Source organism: Clinocottus analis, unplaced genomic scaffold, assembly GCF_023055335.1.
Source record: "Clinocottus analis isolate CAN_PGR_092001 unplaced genomic scaffold, fCliAna1.0.p SCAF_15, whole genome shotgun sequence".
NCBI classification, from domain to species: domain Eukaryota; kingdom Metazoa; phylum Chordata; class Actinopteri; order Perciformes; family Cottidae; genus Clinocottus; species Clinocottus analis.
In genome coordinates this window covers 1,460,520-1,475,874 of record NW_027175876.1, presented here as the reverse complement: position 1 = coordinate 1,475,874, position 15,355 = coordinate 1,460,520, and the positions used below count along the sequence as shown (strand labels likewise).

At 42.7% G+C, this 15,355-nt stretch overlaps 2 protein-coding genes across 4 annotated transcripts in view; both read right to left on the bottom strand.

Annotated features, from left to right (window-relative positions):
* Nucleotides 1–7,742, bottom strand: part of LOC137785466 (1-phosphatidylinositol 4,5-bisphosphate phosphodiesterase beta-4-like) — a 54,227-nt gene extending 46,485 nt beyond the window's left edge. For both annotated transcript variants that reach the window (XM_068576719.1, XM_068576720.1), the window contains exons 1-2: nt 7,378–7,742; nt 4,079–4,124 (exon numbers count right to left, since the gene is read on the bottom strand). The gene's annotated coding sequence lies outside the window, so the exon portion shown is untranslated. The remainder of the gene's footprint in view (nt 1–4,078; nt 4,125–7,377) is intronic.
* A 2,680-nt stretch (nt 7,743–10,422) lies between these two features.
* plcb1l (phospholipase C beta 1-like) overlaps nt 10,423–15,355 on the bottom strand; it is a 107,612-nt gene continuing 102,679 nt past the window's right edge. Inside the window, exon 34 of one of the 2 annotated variants that reach the window (XM_068576717.1) lies at nt 10,423–13,117. In XM_068576717.1, coding sequence (XP_068432818.1) covers nt 13,020–13,117 — 98 coding nt within the window. In that variant the 3' untranslated portion in view covers nt 10,423–13,019. The remainder of the gene's footprint in view (nt 13,118–15,355) is intronic. The other variant, XM_068576716.1, reaches the window with a different exon arrangement.

Genomic DNA, 15,355 nt, shown 5'->3' with positions numbered 1-15,355 from the left:
CACACACACACACACACACACACACCTCAGCCCCTGTTCCTCCTTATGTGCTCTAATAGTCATGTATCATGGAGGGATAAAATGTCTCCTATTGTTTGCCGATGTAAGATTTACAATGCTCTTCTTCTGAGGTGCTTTGATTGTGACACTTTTCTAAACTTTACATTACTTCCACTGTTTGTTATGATTGCCGTCTAATGGATTCATGCGCTAAGCCCCGGCGTTTGTTTAAATGACATGCGAGGAGTGTCTGAGGAAAAATGACTCGAGGGGCCTTCGACAAATATCTGGCGCTGGTCGGAAATCCATGTGAGCGAACTGTTTGTGTTTCATAGTGTGTGTGTGTGTGTGTGTGTGTGTGTGTGTGTGTGTGTGTGTGTGTGTGTGTGTGTGTATACTGTTTGTTTGTTCCCCTCACTCAAGAGTTCAGGGAGTTTTTTTTCAAAATGTTTTTTTTTGTAAACGGAAAAAAATAAAAAATGGCATTAAAATCCCCTTCATCTTTACACAAATACACATGAATAAGACCCGTATTAAATACTTCATTGTTGTCCCCACTGGGATAGCGGCATAAAACGAGGCATTCCCACGCATCCTTTAGATTATGAAAGTCAATAACTGCATAGAGACGGCACGGCATGCTCTTTATTCTGCATTTTTGAACTCATCTGAACACGATAAGTGATAAGATCAGCAGCTAAAAATTACATAATTGCTTGGACTTCTGGTAAGGAAGTGGACTGATTAAAGATGCTCTTTTTGGGATATACTGTGTACACACACATTTCTCTCTCTCCTTGCCCAGTCAGACAAGAGCAGCGCTGTAGAAATGAGGAAGGAGCAACATTCCTGCCGTTTATCTAGTCATCTGATCAGACCAGCGAGTCATGTGTTGGAGCAGCGTTACAGGCTCGGCAGCATGCTGTCGGCTAACCCTAGCCTCATGCATTCTGCTGTGTTCACACTTGGTTTTCTTTCACACTGCACTGTTGCTTATTAAAACAGTTGCGTAGAAAAACCACGACCTGCTCTGATTTAGAGATAAACGATCTGAAGAAAACATTCGGTTTGGTCTTTCACACCTCTAAATAAATCCATGCACACACAAAAAAAAAAAAAATCAATCAACCGTCAAGAGTCTCAAATATTGTGTGATGAATGCACTAATTGTTTTTTGCTGACTTCAAATGATCCTCATCAGAGCGTCATGAAGCCCTGTTCTCTCTATTACTGGGCTGGCCGGGTAATAATAGCCCTCCTGAAGAGGATGTTACAAAATCAAGTTTTGCATTCTGGAGCAGAGGTCGACAGTTTAATTGGAAGTGCAAATTGCGTTCACACGTATCCCCACAGTGGATTGAGCCATGGGTAAAGCGTGTGCATTTAAAAAAAAAGAAAGAAAAAGAGAGAGAGAAGAATCAACGAGCGTAGGGGTGGCTAATGGCTCTCGTTTTCAGTTGCAGTGTATTTTTAGAGCCACACCTGGAGCAGAGCGACAATTATCATCACTGAAGTGTTGTTTTTTAACTCCACGTAGTCTCTTCCGCCGCTTGTTACCGAACCGGCTAAACTAATACTGCCATTTATTTATTATACTTTTGTGTGTTAAAACGGTAAATATTGACTCGAGGACGGCAGATCCCGTCTGTTGGCGTCAGAGTAAAGCGGCTTGCTCTCTTTCTGTCCGCTTGGCTTTCTCGCTCTCCGAGTCTTCGCTGCCGGCTGAGCGTCTGCAGAGAATACCCCCGTCATTACAGTCACCCTCCAGCCTCACTTAACCTTGCTGTGAAGACTCTCTCCCTCTCCCTCTCCCTCTCCCTCTCCCTCTCCCTCTCTCTCTCTCTCTCTCTCTCATTGATCCCGCTCTTTTCTTTAAGCAGCGAACGCTGTCGTGCTCACGTAACAACCTGGACCCAGTCAGGGTTGAAGTTTAGATCCGTTGTGTACATTTGAAGCTGAGTGACTGTTGGAGTGGAGTTGATTTCATCAGCGCAGCGAGAGGAGGACGATGCCGGGCCTTTACGACGCCCGTTAGCAGCGACACGGGCCGGCGGCACAGCGCGTCCATGCTGATAAATTGTAACATGAAGTTTTATATGCAAGCGCTCACCCTAAGTGACCTTGTTTGTCCTTATCCTAAAAAACGACCAACTATGTTCTTCTACTAAAAACTTTAAACTAGTATGACATCAAGTAGACTGTAGTTAGTGTGACTTAAGTAGATGGAGACACTCTTTAAATCAGAAGTCAGACAGTAAAAAAAAATAATCACAAAACAGCACTAAAAGATAAAAATAAAAAGTGTTTTGGTGTTGCAAGTTTAGCGAAGCCATTTCCCCTCTTCTTGTGGATTACATTTAAGAAGGCAGTTCCTTTGAAAGTGACAGCCTCCTCTGCCTGGATGTGGCCTCAAGTGACTGTCACATCCATATTTCCAATAAATGTCACGGTCTGAAAATGCAGCAGAGGGTAGGACAGCATTTCGGGAGGGAGAAGCGAGGGGGTGGCTGGATACATGCGAACACTCGCACAAGAACATCGGCATCGGCATGTTGACTCTGCTGCTGGTGCAGGTGCTGCTGATGTGCGACTGACTGCTGCCGCTAGAAATAGCATTTCAGTTTTCACAGTTTGGAAGGATCCAACGGAGATACACTCATGACAGGAATGCTCTAGTAAAAAGTTATCCATGTGATATGGAGAACGTTAATGTAGCGGTTAGCAACTATTTGATAAGTAAAGATATAGTGGAGTAATGTTTAACTGGGGAGAAAATGATGTGTGACTTTTCAGTGCATGTTATTGTGGACATGCACTAGCTAACTCACAAACACCGCTCTGTACTGCTCCCATACGGCGGTTACAGATGCTAGTACGCCCGTTATCATAAGAGGTGAACTTTGTTATATCTTTGCTAACATGCAGCTGCATCTAAACAAAATGAAAAACAGCGAAGGAGCGTTACGATGATTGCCTTTTCTTCTAAATTGACCCATCGCTACACTATAATGTTAACCCAACAGGTTTTTTTACACCTTTAGTTTGTTGTCTTGCAGCTGAAAAAACATGCAAGTTGGTCACTTGCATGAATCCAGTGACATCTTTTTAAAAAAATTTGTATCAAACAATAGCTCAGTATTATCGTGGAATGTTCCTATTCATCATCGTATGCCAAATGCTAAAGTACTTACAGCGTTCTAGCAATGAAGCAAATATAATTTGGGTTGATGAAAATGTATAGCGCTCTCCTAAAATAAAGCTTTGAGCTAAATTAATCCGGCCCAGTCGACAAGACAGCCTTGCATGCTACGCATTACATTATTAATACCGATTGCATCATTAAAACAGAGCATACTGTAGAGAGCACCTCTCGGCCCCATTACAGTTTCTAGCTTGGCATGAGCGAGCATAAAGCAGCGGCAGCGGCAGCCGCGCAATCTACTTATCAATGAGCGATGTCTGGCTGTGGATCGAGGGGGGAGAGCTGCCCATCAGTCTCGCATGGAAGATACGAGGAAAAAAAAAAAGGGCCTCTTGCTTTCATCATTCAGTCGAGTCCAATAAAATGTCTGTCGCTTCCAGCTCACGATGCAACTCGTTTGCAATGTCGAACACTTTGAATGACTGAGTGGCAAAAAATGGCGAAATAAGAGTTGGATGGATATCCGAGCTAAATATTAGATGGCAGGAAAATCCTCTGGATTCCTCGTCTTTTTTTTTTTAGGGGGTTTTCCTTTTTTTTTTGTGCATTCAGAAACACACCGAGACTTCCTGATTACATAACTTGGCATGTAGGCTTACCGGCAGGATGAAGCCATATGCCTCACACACATTATGCATGCACTAATCAATTACCTTAATGCAAACCAAGTTATAAATATCCAATAACAAACCAGATGCTCTGGGAAATAATATATTCATATTGGAAGGGGTAGCTTGTGTTCTGGGAACAGATCCTTGTGATGAGTTGCTACTAGATGGTAACCAGCTGTTCTGTTAAACAAATCCTAACTGGGACTAAATAAAAATAACCAAAGAAAAAAGAAAAATTTGTAAAGTGGAAACCCTAAAAACTCACCAGTTCAGCATCAATATCGTTCAGTGGGAGAAGCTCATGTCTTGGCCTGCAGAGACAAAAAAGGACATGCGTTAAGAAGGGGAGAGAATTTCATAATTCCAGAGGCTTGTAGCTGGACTTATTTGGACGAGGTCTAAAAAAACCCTCAGCTATACAGTAGGAAGGGCAGAAGCTGAGAGACGAAGCACATACCACATCCCGCTGCTCACGCTGCCAAGAAAAACATAAAGTAAATCACAATATCGACCAAGAGCTTCACAACCGCCTTCTCGTCAGACTTCAACAATGAGGGCAGACATGTCGAGGGCTGTGATTCAACATGTTTTTTTGACATACTACCAACACTTGGCCCGGCAGTTGGTGCGGCAGGCTGCTTGTCTGTTGGCCTATCAATCCATCTGGCTGACTCTCTACACTTCCACGCTCACAGGTTTCCCTGCGAGGGCTTTCAAAACATACGCGAGGAATGACGGATAGCGCGGTATCGAGGAACGCCGCGAGAAGAAAGCCGAGCGAACACCAGACCCTTCCTAAATTTTGATAAAAAGCAAAGTAAAAGAGAGGAAACCAGCTCGGGAGCACGCCAGCAATCAAACAAGAAAACAAGCAATCGAGATGTACGGTATTCCAACAAAGTCCCTGTAGCGCAAACCTCCAACCGCCAAGCAAGTCAATGTGAAAACATACAAAGGGATACAAAAAGAGATTTTCTCACTTCCTTGCCGTTTGAAGCAAACCCTACAGCTACAATCAGACTCACCATAGAAACACAAGCATCCGAAAAGATAACACCAGGCGATGTGTGCCGAAGACTGTTCATAGCCAATTCAACCAAATACTGCACCAATGGCTGCAACACGGTCAACACTGAATCTGCAATACTTGCTTGGCTTGGCATGTGTGTGTGTCAGGATGTTTTACTTCCCTCCATCTCAATCACATGCTGTCATTTAATCCAAGAGTCGAAATCTAGTTTTGTTTTTAGCCTGCCAGTGACTCAAAGCAAAGATAGTTATTCTTTCTGGCTAAATGCACAGAGATATTCGAAAGAAATAATGCAATTTACTGTCGATTTCTCCAATTCTGAACAGTAAATTAGATCCCACTGCCACTGCCTGCATTACACACAATGCACGTACATGCTATACACTTTGAGTCAGACACGCTCGGATGATTTCAGCAAAACTTTCAAAAGTTTGCGAGCAAAATGTACAAGTACCAGAGAATATTTCTAGAATATCAGCAACACCAAAACAATCATATTTTCCATCATGATACTTGAATCATAGGACGCACAAAGTGCTAGTTTTGTGACACCAATCATGACAACTAATGCTAGCGGATGATAATCATGATTAGGTTTAAAAGTATCAGGATTATTATAAATCCTATTACCAAATAAACGTACAACAGGAAAACACAAAAGGCACAGAACGCTAAGTGGACCAAAAAAATAATAACACTTGCGTCATCTGGTTCAAAAGGAAAATTAAAAATATTTTTAAAAAAAAAACACCTGCACACCCTCAGTTAGCCTTTAAGCTTCTTAGGCCGCCGCTATTCATCAACATGCTTCACAGTCCATTTTTAAGCCTCAGGTAAGGGATTGTTATTTTGTGAGGGAGGGTAATGTTTGCTCCTGTAATCACTAGTGAAACGTCTACGCGGCAAAGTCAATAAGCTGGAGCCGAATTGTATTTTCCTTCATATAATAGTCATGATCGTTCAGCAGACACGCTTTTTGAAGGAGAGGTGGTGGTGAAAAAAAAAAAAAAAACGTTGATAATTTTACAATCATGACACTCTGTTGTCCCTGACCAAAAGCCTGTTGAGATTAGATATGGATGGAAAACATGAGGTTGAACTGTAATACACCTACGCTACACTGCACAGGAGGACAACGTTGTTCCTTGTAATATACAAGAAGACACACCAGGTCTGTGTGAGCAGGTGGAGCAGCCAAACTGGCTTGTTAAGGCCCCCCATCTACTGTACACACATTCATCAATTCATGTTGAAGTCAAGCGAAACCTTGAACAAAATAAAACATGATGGGCTATTTGCACAGTAAATAAGCCTACGGACTTCCCCGCAGGTTATTCCTGAACAAATAACCCTCTTTACCCTCTGGGTGTGTGTGTGTGTGTGTGTGATAAAACTGGTTTTAGAAAAACAGGACATCTGCTTTCTGACTCTTATCAAACTAAGCAACGCTGTCATTTGTACCGGTATCAAATAAACAAATGCATATCTTCCCCTTTATAAAAAAAAGGAACGAGAAGTCCCACACAATAAACGGACATTGCTATCAACAGTGAAACCAATTTCAACATCTGGTTCACCAACTCATTTCATGCAAATGGGCTAAAAACAGATGCAATATAAATGCAATAATTTTTAACAACCCGCTGCTTATATGTGCTTATATGCATAGAAAATAACCACTGTTTTTTTTTTTTTTTTTTGCAAGATACTAGGACTTTCCTGGTTTTATCAAAGATACCTCGCTGTCTGGCTGCACGGCAGCTGCAGCTTCCAGACTCACTGCCTTGCACGACAACCAGCAGCAGTCTTTGAATGCACCACTTTGAACAGATTTAATTAACATTACAGTAAGACTCTTTGGCAGGGCCAATAGGACTGTGAATGCCCCACTGCTGCAAGACGTAATGCACATACACACACACACACGTTTGTAGTCAATAAATAATTAAAAAAATAATTAAAATATTTCCAGGTTTGCCTGTTGACTTGTATGGACACAGTACAATGTGGGCACCGTGCCTGGCAGGCTCGCTTTCTGCTAGCTTCCCCCCGGCTAAACCCTCTCCTGTCCTCCCCCTCTCTCATCTCCTCTCCTCTTCTCTCCTCAGCCGCTGGGTTAAAGAAAAAAAAGAAACGTCAATAAACCGTTTGGTTGCATCTCCGTGAAGTTGCCCGAGCCGAGAAGGCGACTCTCCGTCGTGTCGTATTTACCTGGAAGAGAAAGCCCCGGCGACGGGGCGACCGACGCGAGAGCAAAAAAAAATACGAGATATCAAACCGCTAACGGTCCATTGTAAGCTAGCTAGCTAGCAATTAAGCTACTGTCTCCAGCTGAGAGAGAGAGGGGGGGAGTGACAGGGAGAGAGAGGATGTCTGAATGATGAGAGTCGGGGATTTGGAGTGAGCCTAGCGGGATGGAGTTCAAATAAAACACATTTAAAAAGAAAAAGGGTCCCGTCTAAACACCAAACACACACTCAAAGCAATAGCGTTTAAACTGAGGATATCACGCTAAGCAGCTGCGAGGGTCTTACGTGATCTCGGTGCTGGAGACTGGGCACGGGGTTTAATCCGACGGCGGCAAAAAAAAAAAAAAAGAAGAAGAAGAAAAAATGATGCTGTGTGTGTGTCTGTCTGCGTGTCTTCCAGCTGCTGCTGCTGCTGCTGCTCTATCCCCCCCTCCCCTGTCTCCCTTCCCCGGCTGTCTGCTCGGTGTTGTCTCCGCCGCTGCCCGGAGTGTCCCGGTGCTGTTGTACCGCTCGCCCTCCAGTGGAGAATGAACCGGCCCTGGTGCGGTACGCTGGGACTGGGAACCCCTCTTCAACTGCTGCAGCACGCGCAAACCCAACCTCCCCCCCACCACTCTCAAACGTGCCTGCGCGTGAGCTTGTGTGTGTGTGTGTGTGTGTGTGTCTTGTGAGAGAGGAGTGTGTGCGCTAATGAGTGAATGAGCGTGTGCCTCGGGTCGCCAGAGTGAGTCATCCAGCAGAACCAGACCCAGCTCCTCCCCGCGTTTCCAACAGCTGACTGCCGGAGCCGCCATGCGTTGATCGGGACAAACGCTTCCTCCCTTTCCTTCCTCCCTCTTTCCTCCCTCCTTCCTCCCTCTCTGTTTGTGTCTCTGAGGTGACTTCATGGCACTTTATCTTTATTTTATTTCTATCTATGGCAGCACCTCATGAAGGCTAATATCAGTCTTCTTGTCGTAGTAATGTACGTATTCAAAATAATAATAAGTGTGTAAATAAATTATAACAGAATCCAAATAAAGTCAGTAACCCTATAATATATATTTTTGGAGAATATTATTATTTTTCTATTTACCCATTTTCACGGAGACATGACTTTTGCTTTGATTGCTTTTATATTGCCAATATTTGTAATGTTGCTATGTCATTAAAATTTGTCATTAATGCACTTATTTTGCTAAGGAAAACTTTTGTTTGTTGTTTGAAGGGAGCTAGAAATCACCAAATCTGTGCTTTTTTATTCGTAAATACATTATCTCTGAATATATAAAGAAAACAAAATGTATGTTTTTTGGACATTAGAAATAGTTAGATCGGTATATTGAATTTAAAAAGAAAATTGAGACAAAATTTCTCCGGGTTGTAACCGATCATAAAGTAACATGAAGACGACATATTGATTATATTAATGGTAACGTTTCTAAGTCATGATTTTATAAACACTAACAGATATATTTTGGTGTAAATCAGCAACCGGAAGGACACATTAAACACAACACATATCCCGTACACATGCATGTACACACATAAAGTACATGCACGACAAGTTACCTCACATGTGACCTGCTCTCTTGTAATAGTTTCAAAATTTTCACATTTTAAGTCCCTATTTTGTCTCTTCCTCCATCTTTGTCCAGTTTTGTGGGTTGACATTGAAATCTCTGTTTCAAGTAAAATAACAAACCACGACGAAACAATAACATGTGACAAATATGACTACAAATAAAATAAATGCAAACCAAAAAAAGCTATAGTAATGCAAAATATATAGTTTTTAAATAGATGTAAGGCCAAGGACTGAAAGCAGTATACTACAGCATGTTTGCTAACATCCCCATGCAAATGTGTGTCTGTATATGTGTGTGTGTGTCTGCTTAGTGTACCTTCCAAGCAGCGCCCCGGGGTCCTCTCCTCTTCTTCCTTCCTGGTGTGGCTCATTAAAGCCCAGTTACAGGACACCTCCTCCTCCTCTTCCTCCTCTTCTTTCCCGCAGCAGATGGACAGACTCAGGGTGGTAATATTCCTGGGAGTTTGTTTGTATAACCCTGGGAATGTTATTAAAAAGCCGCTCTCCTTCTGTCTTGAACTCAGGGTTAATTAGCTTCACTTCCTAGTTGCCGTTATGCATGGAGGCCTCTGAATGGTCACAGTGGCTGTTACGGGCGACCGGGCTTGTCTTATCTCCTGTTGCCTTTTGGGATTCTGCTGAGGAGCTGAGACTGAGAAGGACACAGTGTTTATGTAGTCTGGAAAACACACACGCACACAACGCCGACATATGCACTATACACAACTGAAAAGTCACACTCGCGAACGCACACGGAGGCGAGCACAACGTGTAACAAGCTTTGTTCGAAAATGTGTTGAAGATTAAAAAAGTGTTGTCACTGGGCATGCTCAAAGCTAAATAGTGGCAGCAGACATACTTGTGTTTGTCTTGCAGGGACATTTTTTTACCCCCACCCTGCCAAAATAAAACTGATTGATTTGACTTTTTACCCACAAGATGTATAACACAAACATGTGTTATAGTTATGACACAAATGGGTCACGCATTGCCAGACAAAAAGTCCCTATGTGAGTAATAACAAGGCGAATTTGCACGACACAAATACATAACAATTTGAGCACTCCCGTAATTACTTAAAGGGGCAGTGTGCCGGTTTGGGCTCCATCTAGTGGCAAGGTTGCAGATTGCAACCAACGGAAATGCAATCGAAATGCAACGGAAACACAACTATTCTTACTTGCAGGTGATTCTGCACTAAAGAAAGAACACATATTTATATAATATTCCACCTCTGCCTATAACCCGACGCCACACACTGATCCTTTTAAAGCATTGACCAGCGATTCGGTCGCGTAAGCGTTTGAATTCATGTTCCTCTTTGGGTTACTTCAAAGGAACTGTTTCCTAGGAGATGATAGGAAGTAGGTCGTCAAGGCTTGCCCCCGCTTCCCTGAGTGTGACATACATACCATACCGTACATATACACTCACATGCATACATGCCAAGTCGCCCCACAGATGCTGCCGAACACACTTCCTATAGGAAGTCACACACGTGACCTGTTTTTTCTTGCAATGTAGTTTTATCATACTCAGTCGCTACATTGTCTTCTTGTTCTCTTCCTCCATTATCCAGTTTTTACTGTGTTCATAAGACTGTGGGTTCACATTCAAGTCTGTTTTAAGTAAAAGAACAAACCGTGATGAGACAATGACAAATAAGAGATAAAAAAGATGAAGATTATGGACCTGCTGAAGAAGTGTTTGATGTACAAGAAGGTGACGGAAAAGCTTTGAAAATAAAGTGATGCATGAATGACCGTAATTCCAAAAATATACCACATACACAGACGTCAAAGGTTAAGCTGTAAAAACAATAAATAAAAACGTTTTATATTCAACGACAAATCAAAAGACACACAACTCCACAAGTACAATAATAGCCACATTTATTTTAATTACAGGCAAATTCCCTTTACACTATTTTTTTTAAAATCAACTCCATGTTTTATCCTTTATGTCATACACACATTTACATTTCCAGAGTGCATACACAGTAAGTTGATGAGAAGGGGGGCGGGACTAAAAAGAAGGATGTCTCGCATTTCTCATGAGACGCATGTTCAAATACTGCTCATCACAAGCATTACTCAGTAGTGGTACTGTACTCAAAAGTGCACACGGTCTATTCAATATCAGACAGCTTCATATAATATCATATAATATCATGGCAATTTAAACAATGATGCATTTCACACATTCAACATCAAACAAGGCAAACCTATTCAAAGGCACAGGACTCTCACATCAATATCGTCTTTTTTAAAAAGTAGTTTGTACTTACATGTCAGGTAATCCTTCACATTCAACTTTTTTTTTCTTGTTTTTTTTTCTCGCTTTTTTCTTTTTTTCAGCTGAAATATGATTTGATATCAAATGACCCGTGAGTTAAATGGCACTGGACAGTTATGGAAGTTTAAAAAAAACGAACACACACACACACTTCCTCGTGGTTACTGAATGGGCACAGCATCCTACATAAAGGGGGGCGGGGACTAGTGGAGTTATTCATGAGACCGTGTCAACGCTGGTGTCCCACAGGTACAAACTGAGTCCGTTTTGTGGCACGACTGAACTATTTCCCACACCGCTTCAAAACTAGTGAGCGAACGCTGTGAGAATAATGCCAGCGGGCGTCCTGCGGTCCTCGGGCCCTCGGCTCTGTTTACAGGGGAACTGAACACACATTCCACTGTAGGTACACAATGAGCCAGTGAAGAGGAAGGCCACTTCAATAAAACTACAGCAAGATCCTCTTCTTCTGTTTAAATATCCTGGTGTGACTGTTTTAGTTCACATGGGGGGACAAAGGTACAGAATACAACGTGCAACCTGTTAACCAAACACCGACACTTTGTCTCGACGCTCGGCTTTCTCTCGACTTGCAATGCAACCCCCCGACACGCGTCATTAGAACACGACCCAGAGCAAATGCTAAGCTAACGTAGCATAATGACGAAGGTGTGCGGGGGGGAACACGAACGGGGACGTGTATGGGTCAAACAGACACTTTCAACCAGGAGACAAGTGGCGTTAGTGATGTTTGGGATGTGTTTCGCCTACTTATGTTACATTGTTTAGTTGTCTCAAGCCCAACTGCCATGTTTTTCCCCCGAAAACTTAAGCGCCACCAATCGACACCAAAAAGGGGTCTGACAAAGTGTCTCTCTGGTTAGCTTCTGCAGGATCTATGAGACGTTTGAGTCGCGTCCAGCTCACGCCACAGTGATGTATCACGGCCACACACACGCACACTTGCGCCCACACTGGTTTGCAAGTTCAGTTAAAAAATGTTTCAGAGAAAAAAACATAAAAACAGATTGACATTTAATAGACATCTGTGCTACAGAGCCACTGTAACGTTTACAGTTGTTCAAATGCATGCAGGTACTGTACAACACAGCTTTCTCTTCCCTTTCTCTCCGGGCGGAATCACCCACAAACAACGCAAACTTGTTAAAAAAAATTTGAAGAATGGCACTGTATCAATATTAGCAATGCCAAAATATCCTAAGAAACTAAATGATGGTTAAAAAAGTGATGGGTTTTTAAAGTAAAATAGCAGCTTTTAGTTCTGTAAAAACAAAATGGAGAACCAGCAAGCCACCGGTGCCTCTGGGTAAAAAGTAAGAGAGTTACATGGTTCACGTAAGGGAGTGCAAATAAAGTGAGGGTGACTCTAAATCTTATAAAGATGGAAGCTTTAAAAGGCTGAATTTGCAGCGGTTTCTTCACAGTACGAGTGGACTCCGCCTAAATGACGACGTCCGCTGTCGGTAAATTTCGAAACCCTTGGCACCGCGCGCCCCTCCAACCGCCACCACCGTCAACGTCACGATAATACAAAACAATAAAAAGAAAGAAACTACTCTCTCTGTGCAATAGTTCAAGTAAGTTATTTCCTGCAAATAGTTAGTGCTTTGTAACACATCCTGTGGCCGTACCGAAAGAGACGACAACATAAACATAACATATAAATACACACACAAAAAAAGGTACTATTTACATGAAACGCTCTGTTTTTTTTTCTTCTTCTTCCAAGACTGCAGTCTACGCAGAGAGGACCTCTATACTCACCAGTTCAGGCTCAGATTTGATCTAATCCTTCCATTGGTTAAAATTAAGACCCCGAGTCGTGGGGCAGTCTCGTCCCAGAGCTTGTGGTCGCAACCACATCCACCAATCAGTGTCCCAGTGTGAAGCCCAAAAAAAAAGCGCCAAAGGGGTTTTTCGAATCCCCTAAAGGGGCGTGTCGTAGACTCGCTCCGATGAGCCCTCCTCAGTGGCGTCGTCCTCCGAGTGCAAGGCCTTGTGGTTGAGCTTCTCCGCCGTGGAGGAGGCCACGAGGTTCCCGTCGCTAAGCTTGGCCTTGCTGCTGTCCTGCACAAACTCCTGGATCTCCACGGGTAGCCGGCGGAATTTGTCCTGGTACTCCTGGTCCAGATCGCTCTGGAGCTGTAAGGTGAGGAGGAGGGGAGCAAACACGAGTTATCACACGGGACGAAAAAAAAAGACACAACATATGCCGTGTTCACACCAAAACAGTTGCGAATATTCACAAAGCTTTTTTCGCCTGATTTTACTCGCTCGACATTTTATGTGGTTAATTTGCTTTTTCGCAACCAGTTGTGGTGGAAAGGGGCCGCGGCTTGAGCTACGTTACCACAAGTTACCAGCACATAGCCTCACTAGCTAACGTAAACTGACCCGGTCTCGTGGCAAAAAGGGGACGCGGCTACGTTACCCCAAGTTACCAGCACATAGCATCACTAGCTAACCTAAACCGATCCGGTGTCATGGCAGAAAGGGGGCGCGGCTACGTTACCCCAAGTTACCAGCACATAGCATCACTAGCTAACCTAAACCGATCCTGTGTCATGGCAGAAAGGGGACGTGGCTTTGTTACACCAAGTTACCAGCACATAGCATCACTAGCTAACCTAAACCGATCCTGTGTCATGGCAGAAAGGGGACGTGGCTTTGTTACACCAAGTTACCAGCACATAGCATCACTAGCTCACGTAAACTACTCGTGTGAATATTTCGCAACTCTTTCGGTGTAAACACACCATTAGAAGGTCAAAAGCAGTGATTTTAAATGTGTTAAAGACATTTATTGGTGTTCACAGTAGACAGAATGCAGAGCAGATTGTGTCCCTATCACACTGAGATGTTTAGTCTGCTTGTCACATTTGCTTATTACAAGAACACCAAATCCCAAACTCAATATGTTATATTGTAATTATTCTCCAAGTTTAACAAGCTGAAGTACTGACAGTGTTTTTTATTTTAACTGGCACCCATTGCAGCAGCCAGCAGCAGAATACAGTGGTTGTACTGGGAAGCACACAGTGCTATTTATCTTTGTAATGAAAAAACATTTTAACTTTCAATGTTGTTTCTCTTCTCTCCCGTGGACTTCTTCCAAGGTATTGCATGAAAGTTAGAGAGTATTGTGACAACACCAACACGAAGCATGATCGCTTGACTTTTACGGCGTATAATTGACGGCCATAAAAGCCGCTTTGATAGTTGAACCGACTCGCTTCACTTATTTGCATCGATTCCTCTGCAGGCAAAGTAGATCCCAGAGGAGAATAAAGGGAACAATCCAGCCACGGAAAACGCTCAGTGACAACCACGTGTCACAGACAAAGCCGGATCCGGCAACAACACGCCTGTTCGTTATCGTGAGAAAGTCACTTACTTTTCCATTTCTGTCTTCCGCCAGAACATTGGAGGTCAAATTAATTCCTCATAAAACATTTGAAAGTTAATTTAAAACACTCTATGCATCTACCACTGTCTTTACTTGTTAGCTCTCTTCTTATTCCCCCACCATTCTTGGCCCTTTGGTATAATTTTCTGGTCGGGGAAAGAGCTTGAACCTTCGCAACGCAATTTTGGGATTGATCCGCATCTTAATAAGGACTCATACTAGTATTCAAAAACTCCACATTGTACCTTTACGGAACAATTAGGCACGGGGCGACACGGATGTCCCGATTATCCCGGATAAAATAAGATATATTAACCTGCCAATCATCAAAATATGCTTAAAACCCTTAAGATGGAACTTGGATAAGAAACACATGTTATTGCACCACAGATTGTTGGGCCACAAGATTTATTTTTTTTGTGAAAATTGAACAATCTCAATAAAGAAAGGTCTCCTTATTATATATATGTAAAAGTTAAAACAATAATTAGCATGATTCTTATGATAGTTGCTGTAAAATCATGCTCCTTTGCCTTTATTTTATCATATTTTTATGGCTATGTGACCTTCCACATGATATGACGTCACGTGACCCATTGTTGATATAAGAAATATTGATTAAAGGAACAAGAATTACAACACATTGTGTTGCATGTGCTCAGGTACAGTTCCTCCTGTCAATAATTACCATGACCGTGAGTTAAAGATTATTTTCATAGGTATTCTGCTTTATTCCATGACTTACAATAATACATACAACATATTAACGGCCCTTCAGGAACCTTGGCCCTCCATGCAGATATAAATACAGCCTCCACACCTCGCTGAGGAACAGAAAGGAGGACCTATTTTCTCCCAGGCATAGAAGCCCCCAATGATTACAGATGACGAGCTTGTATTCATTTCATTGTAAGCCAATAATTGCTGTAATGCTGATTTCTCTGTTTAACTACTCGGCTGGCTCCCACGGGAGA